The following is a 7,830-nucleotide window of genomic DNA, read 5'->3' as shown; positions in this document are numbered from 1 at the left end:
CATCGCTACTCGGAGCCAGGCGGGGACCGGTGCTGCGGGCGTCGGCCGCCAGAGTAGACATGGGGGCCGGCCGCACGGGGTCTGTGCTTGCTGTCCTGGGAGTGCTTGGTGTCTGTGCGACCAGAGGCCCAGGACTCGCGGCGGAGGGGAAGGCCGGCGGGGAGGCGGAGTGGGCGGAGCCGTGGGATGGCGCGGTTTTCCGGCCTCCCTCGGCGCTGGGCGCAGTGGGGGTGGCTCGCAGTCCAGGGGCCCCGCGGCCCGGGAGGGAGGAGGCGGTGGACTTGCCGGTGCTGCTGTGGTGGAGCCCGGGGCTGTTTCCTCACTTCCCGGGCGACTCGGAGCGCATCGAGTGCTCGCGCGGGGCGTGCGTGGCGTCCCGGGACCGACGGGTGCGGAGAGACTCGCGGACGCGCGCGCTGCTCTTCTACGGCACCGACTTCCGCGCGGCCGAGGCGCCGCTTCCGCGCCTGGCGCACCAGAGCTGGGCGCTTCTGCACGAGGAGTCGCCCCTCAACAACTTCTTGCTGAGCCACGGTCCGGGCATCCGCCTCTTCAATCTTACCGCCACCTTCAGTCGCTACTCGGACTACCCGCTGCCGCTGCAGTGGCTGCCGGGGATCGCTTACCTGCGCCGCGCGGCACCTCCGCTCGAGGAGCGCGCAGAGTGGCGCCGCCGCGGCTATGCGCCGCTGCTCTATCTGCAGTCCCACTGCGACGTGCCTGCGGACCGAGACCGCTACGTGCGCGAGCTCATGCGCTACATTCCGGTGGGTGAGGGCCGGGCGGAGCGGGAGGGGAGGGGAGGGTGGCGCGTGGGGCTGAGACCGGGACCCCTGGTGTCCTGGCCGACGTGCCGTGCCCTCTTGACGGCCGTGCTCTACCCCTCTCAGGTGGACTCCTATGGGAAGTGCCTGCAGAATCGGGAGCTGCCCGCGCCGCGGTTACGGGACACAGCCACAGCCACCACCGAGGATCCAGAGCTCTTGGCCTTCTTGTCTCGCTATAAATTCCATTTGGCTCTCGAAAATGCCATCTGCGACGACTACATGACAGAAAAATTGTGGCGCCCCATGCACCTCGGTGCTGTGCCCGTGTACCGCGGCTCTCCCTCTGTGCGGGACTGGATGCCGAACAACCACTCCATCATCCTCATTGACGACTTTGAGTCGCCGCAGAAGCTGGCAGAGTTTATTGACTTCCTGGACAAAAATGATGAAGAATATATGAAATACTTGGCATACAAGCAGCCTGGGGGCGTCACTAACCAGTTCCTTCTGGCTAGTTTGAAGCAACGCGAATGGGGAGTGAATGACCCCTTACTACCTAACTACCTTAACGGCTTCGAGTGTTTTGTCTGCGACCACGAACTGGCGCGGCTGGACGCCGAGAAGGCCCACGCAGCCTCTCCTGGGAGCATCCCGGTCCCTGAGCCTCATATTGCCCAGCCCTCACACATGGACTGCCCAGTGCCCACACCTGGCTTTGGGAGTGTGGAAGAGATTCCTGAGAATGACAGGTAAGGATAGCTGGGGTGCCCTGGGGCTGTCAAATCAAATGATTTACAGACTTGCTTCCTGCAGGCAATAAACTAGCCCTGGGTGCTGAGGGGATGTTGTATAAGGAAATTATGACATGAGGTCACTATGCCTTTAAGGTATCAAGAGTCTAAGAGAAGACAAATTGCGAAAGAGCAGTAGAAAATGTGAGAGGTAATTGAGGGCAACAACATACGAAAATCAGCTTTTATAAACAGTGTTTGTAGTAGTGATTCAAAAAAAGCTTCAACTAGAGCAGAGGGCCTGTTTAGGGAAGTGATGAGGGACAAAGTTGGGCCAGGTTATACATATTCTGAATACCAGGTCCTGGAGCTGGACTGTCCTGAAAATCAATTCAGCTGTTTATTGAGCATCTTCAACATGGTGGGGCTGTGGATGAGAAATACATTAGTGTTTCCAGGGAGGTTTGCCTGCAGTAATCAGGGTTTATACTTGTTAACTTGGTGTAGCTATTAACAGCATCTCCTTTGACTCTTAAAATTACCCTGATTTAGATGATAAATTATGTTTGTCCTAGACAGAATAGAAGGGATGCTTTCAAAAGATGATTAATGATTGTGGCCAATGTGGATTGGAAGGGAAGTGAGGAGAGGACTGAAGGAGGCAGCAGAAGGCGGTGGCATTGGGAAACAAGGTCGGCATAGGAGATGGGGTAGAAAAACGAAGCCGCTTGCGTCAAACCACACCTGTTAGGGGAGGGGCCATAAAAGACTATGAGAGAGACTGCTAGAATGACCTGCAGAGATCACCTTGGACAGTGGATGGCAGCAGAGGGCTGGCGCAGCTTGGTCCTGGGAGTGGAGTGGATTTGTATCCAGTAATTTACATCAGGTAATTTGTATCTAGTTTGTGCAGAACATATTATGATTTATCAGAAGTGTAACATTAAAAAAAGAGAAACATTCAGGTTATGGCTCATCTAGACACTGGATATGGTTGCACTTCTTGATTACTGAAACAGGTGTAATATAAAAAGTAACCATCTAAATAACACGCCTTTGCTTTTCTTAGGAAGATTACTGTTTCCATAGTTTGGCCCCTGCTCTGCCTACCTCTTAATTCCCTCCACATGTGGAGACCAAGAGCAGGCAAGTCAGGAAATTTAACTCACTGGGATATGTGTGTGTGTGTGGTGGGGGGTGCTTGGATAATGAATTTGTGTTTTGGGCTCACTGCCTGTCCCTTAGATTAGTACTGGATTTACTTCACATTTCCTTCCCTCAAAGCAGATCGTTGGTCCTAACCAGAAACCACTGTATCTGCTGAAGATTTCTTTGGCCATTGGGAGAAAGGTAGGATTCATAGCTGTACTGAGGCTCCATAATCCAACTCTCATTTTGATGTTTCAGCTGGAAGGAGATGTGGCTGCAAGATTACTGGCAAGGTCTGGACCAGGGGGAAGCTCTCACTGCCATGATCCACAACAATGAGACACTTCAGGGGAAATTTTGGGATTACCTAACGGAGATCTTCATGAAAAGGAACCAAAATCTCTAACTGCCAAGTATTTAACTTGACAGAGCTAAGGAGATGGAAGTCCTTATTCAACCATGGGACATGAAGGATATCCAATGCACAAGTCCTTAATGAACACTGTCTTACCATGAATCCAAGGAGTAAGTTATATCCACTGATATTTTATTCCAATCATGTGTAGCCAGGGTCTCAGCCTACGGTAATAGAGCCTCTTCTCAAGGAGAGATGGAGGCATCCAGTTTTTGATTCAATGGGAACCAGAAGCCTGAAGCACTCCCATTTGATTCAAGGTGCTGATCAACAGAATTTTTAAAGAACTCCTTATTTTTCTAGCTCTTTCAGCCTCTCAATCGTGATTTGGGATATGTTAGTACTTGGCTGATGGGCCAGGTTTACAGTATGAAAACCTCTCCTGTATTCTTTAAACCACTCATTATTCAATACCTTTTCCTAATTTCTATTCCTATTTCTTGCTTTATAAACTATTTATGTTGGTGGTGAAGCAAAACTCCTGGTGGGTTATGTTCTGGCTCTCTGGAGTTGTATTTTTCTCTGTCACTCACTTTGCCTTTCATGTCAGCCTTTTTGAGTGGCTTTTGCCTGGTTTTCCACAATTTCTGTTGGAGATGGAGTAGCCTTGCCACCATTCCCACACTCATTCCCACCTGCATTAAACTGGCTAGAGATTGGACCCCTTTTCTTATTGCTGATTTGCTTCATATCTAGGGCATATCTGAAATTCCTTCTCACCTCATGAATATAAAAATTCAGAGGCTAATATCATGTCAACTTAAGGAATCATCCTGCTCTATTTTAGAGATGGAGACTCAGGGTGCCAATGACAGCAGAAAAAGTTATCATTTCAAAAGGTTAACATAGGTCAATGTGAATCAAAGCGCAAATTTTTATAGGTCTTTGGTCTTTTTCTGTCTGCCTAATGAACTCTCTATTATCTTTATATGCTACAAAAGTCCATTTCCCCCCAAAACTCATGAAAATTATGGTAGAAGAAACAGCCCAGCGATACAGCTCTAGTAATTATCTCGTATTGTCTCATATTCTGTGGCACTTTTAAGTGGGATAAACATTCCAACTTGATCCATTCTATTATTGTTACAGTGCATAACTTTTTAGTACTTACTGAGGCCACATTGTTATGAAGTCCATCCAAGGCCCTAAACCCAAGGGGATGAGAGGTGAAGCAAGACATTTAAGCCATCATGAGTGGCTGGCTAAATAAAAAGCTGTTAGATTTGGGGAGGTAGCCAAACACTTCTATTACTGTGGTTTAAACATACAGCTTAATGGAGAGGGAGATCATCTGCTTTTTCTGGGGCAGTGGGACAAGAAAGAACACCTTGGATCTTAGAACTACACTGATTGTAATGTATTAATGAATTATCACTAGAGAAATCACATAGTTTATCAATATATCTGGTTTAGTGTGTATGCATGTGTATATGAAGTGAAGTCGCTCAGTCGTGAAGGTGAAGTCGCTCAGTCGTGTCCGACTCTTTGCGACCCCATGGACTGTAGCCTACCAGGCTCCTCCCTCCATGGGATTTTCCAGGCAAGAGTACTGGAGTGGGGTGCCATTCCCTTCTCCAGGGGATCTTCCCGACCCAGGGATCGAACCTGGGTCTCCCGCATTCGAGGAGGATGCTTTAACCTCTAACCCACCATATGTGATGCTAAAGCTGAAACTCCAGTACTTTGGCCACCTCATGCGTAGAGTTGACTCATTGGAAAAGACTCTGATGCTGGGAGGGATTGGGGGCAGGAGGAGAAGGGGATGACAGAGGATGAGATGGCTGGATGGCATCACTGACTCGATGGATGTGAGTCTGAGTGAACCCCGGGAGTTGGTGATGGACAGGGAGGCCTGGCGTGCTGCAATTCATGGGGTCGCAGAGTCGGACACGACTGAGCAACTGAACTGAACTGATATGTGGTTGTAAAGATTGAAGAGGAAGATGATGCTTATGACTTCAGTATAGACTATGTATAATAGAACCTTGGGTTTCTATCAGGTTTTGTTTTTAATATTTTGAACAGCCTGCTAAACTGTTCTATGTGTGATATACCAGTTTGTTTTTAAATTTAAAAAATCTAGCTATTTATTTACATGAAAGCTAACATCAAGTGTTTATTTTAAAACATAATGGCACTTGCTTTGAATGGGGTAAAGATCAGAGACTTTACAATTTTTGGCTGACATGAAACTATATAATATCCCACAAAATGGAAATGCTGCCACAGACCTCACAACACACACTTATATATGTGGGGCGCTCATATATATATTGCGCTTCCCTGTGGCTCAGCTGGTAAAGGATCCACCTGCAATGCGGGAGACCTGGGTTTGATCCCTGGGTTGGGAAAATCCCCTGGAGAAGGGAAAGGCTGCCCACTCCAGTACTCTGGCCTGGGGAATTCCATGCACTATGTGTAGTTCATGGGGTCGCAGTTGGATTTGCACTTTCATGTATACGTATATGATGCTTCCACTAGGGCCCCGCACTTACTGTGGCCTTTGAAGATGTAGCCAACCAAAGGTATAATTTAGGCTGGATTTCACTGTCAGGGTGATTCTTTTCATTTTTTGACTGTGCCACACAGCTTGTGGGACCTCAGTTCCCTGACCTGGGACTGAATGTGGGCCCGTGGCAGTGAAAGAGCAGAGTCCCAACCATTGGACCACTTTTTCATTTTATTCAATAAAAAATGCCCTTCAAGGACTTCCTTAGCAGTCCAGTGTTTAAGACTCTGCCTTCCAATGCAGCGGGTTAAGTTTGATCCTTAGTTCTCTGGTCCCGAACTAAGATCCCACATGCTCCAAGGAACAGCCAAGAAAAAGAAGGGCCCTTCATAACAATATGGACTTTTGCAGAAAAGAATAAGACAGACCTTTGAAAATACTTACATTAAAATTTGATATAGTACAGACTCGTACGAAAGCCAAATTCAGGACTGATTTGTAAGCATGCAAGCTATTTAAATGCAGACACCAGTTTATATTGTATACAAAATACAGTATTACCCAAGTGTAAACTAAAGTTAGGACTCAAATTTCATTATGTGCAATAAAATGGGTAGGCAATGGTTATGCAAGATGTAGAATCATTCTTACTTCTGTTTAATTACACCAGTTCAACTGGCATTACCTTAGCACTTTTATGTACAAAGTAGGCCAGTTGTTTACGAATGATTGTGGATGGAGACTCATCCCTGGTTTGTGGTCAGTGCTTCCGAGACTTTCTTCTTTATTCCTCTTACCACAGAAGTATTCACAGAAGAGCAGGGTAAGCCAGGTGCTACCTTTCCACAAGGGAAAGCAGAACCAGTAGCCGCCACATGGCTCTCCAACTAAAGGCTTCACTTTCTCTGTGGAGAAAGCAAGTAATGTGAATTTTCTGTGGTTTGGGGCCCAGCCTGCTCTGTATGCCTCAGCAGGCTTGAGGTTATTAGTGGTAGAAGTGTCCAGTAGGAATCAACTTTATTTGTGTTGCTGGAGTGGGGGTGGAGCATGGGGCTGATGCCTTTATAATTCCCAAGAGTTGCTATTTTCTATTATCTCAGGTTTAATTTTGTATTAATAAATGGCTTCTTTTTAAACAGTGTCTCCTGCTTGATTTTATTTCTGGGGTGAACATAGTAAAGTTGGAGACTTGCAAAAATATTTCAAACATTTGTTCATTTAACAAGTATGTATTGGCACTACTCTAGGCCCTGGGATATAGCACTGAGCAAGACTGACAAGGTCCCTGCTCTCACTATGTGTACATTTTAACTGGGTGTTGGGGTTAAAGCTGTAAACAAACAATAAATGAATAAAATAATCCAGACTACCATAGGTACAATGAAGAAAATAAAACATGTTGATGGTGGTTTGGATGGAAGTCAGGGAACTCCTCTGACATGAAGTGAGACTCAACAGAACAAAAAGAACCAGTAATGCAGAGATAAATGGGACGATTCTAAATATCTGTGACAAGTGATTAGCACACACTCAATTTACATAACCAAATAAACACTGCTCCTCAAAGTAATCATTTTATGAACTGTAAGGCTGTCCAAGTTATCCTTCTATTATCAGAAACATTTCTTGGAGATCGTATGTAAATGCCTTGAGCATCAGTGGTACATCTTTGGACTGAGTTTTGTAAACAGCTAAGTCACTTCAGAGGGGCAGGGGGAAGAAAAGGTCACTTAGAACCAAGTCTAGTTAAAGCTAGGCATTACAAACCAAGGGCCAAGTGTATAAACAGAGATGATACTGCAAAGTATCTTTGCAGGACTGGCGAGATTAAATAAAACGATGAATGTGAGAAAGTGCTTAAACCTCACCCTATCCAATGAGATCACTACAAATGAGAAAACTGTCACGTCCAGCTCGACAGCACAGATTTCCCCAAAGCGCCACTGTGGCGAAAGAATGAGAAACACTCAAAGTTACAGTGGGGATCAGGGGACAAACAGCCCCACGAGGTGAAGGCGCCCAACCTGATCTTAAGTCTGCTTTATTATACTTTTTGAGACTTGCTTGTACGTGTTTACGTGAGCATAGCAGGCCAGGTGGCCTTCAATGATAATCCGGTGCAGCTAACATTTAATATTTTTGTATCCCTGTTTTTCTGCCTCAAGGACAGAGACCCAGGTAATCTCTGTGTGCCTCCCAGGCACCAAGGACAGGAACAGTCTGCTGATGGCTTCCCATCCCCAGGTGGCCATCCTGCTTTCAAGATGTTTGCTGTTCCCACCTGGACTCCTTCACAAGTCACATACTGAGTCATGTCCT

At 46.8% G+C, this 7,830-nt stretch overlaps 1 protein-coding gene across 2 annotated transcripts; it reads left to right on the top strand.

The window, feature by feature from the left end:
* On the top strand, positions 29-3,723 carry FUT11 (fucosyltransferase 11). 2 transcript variants are annotated; one of them, XM_005699294.3, is made up of 3 exons: positions 29-767; positions 891-1,516; positions 2,906-3,723. In XM_005699294.3, the coding sequence occupies exons 1-3, from the start codon at positions 60-62 to the stop codon at positions 3,051-3,053; spliced, it is 1,482 nt and encodes a 493-aa protein (XP_005699351.2). In that variant the 5' UTR covers positions 29-59; the 3' UTR covers positions 3,054-3,723. The 2 variants fall into 2 exon arrangements, with proteins under 2 accessions (XP_005699351.2, XP_017897688.1); XM_018042199.1 differs by lacking the exon at positions 2,906-3,723 and adding an exon at positions 2,568-2,887.

This window comes from Capra hircus, chromosome 28 (assembly GCF_001704415.2).
Source record: "Capra hircus breed San Clemente chromosome 28, ASM170441v1, whole genome shotgun sequence".
NCBI lineage: Eukaryota > Metazoa > Chordata > Mammalia > Artiodactyla > Bovidae > Capra > Capra hircus.
This window is presented reverse-complemented; position numbering and strand designations above follow the sequence as displayed.

Excerpts from the sequence above, each read along its gene's own strand:
- FUT11 (XM_018042199.1), top strand. The coding sequence starts at position 60 with ATGGGGGCCGGCCGCACGGGGTCTGTGCTTGCTGTCCTGGGAGTGCTT. Across the intron at positions 768-890 it reads AGCTCATGCGCTACATTCCG|GTGGACTCCTATGGGAAGTG; the intron begins GTGGGTGAGGGC and ends TACCCCTCTCAG. Across the intron at positions 1,517-2,567 it reads GAGATTCCTGAGAATGACAG|GAAGATTACTGTTTCCATAG; the intron begins GTAAGGATAGCT and ends TGCTTTTCTTAG.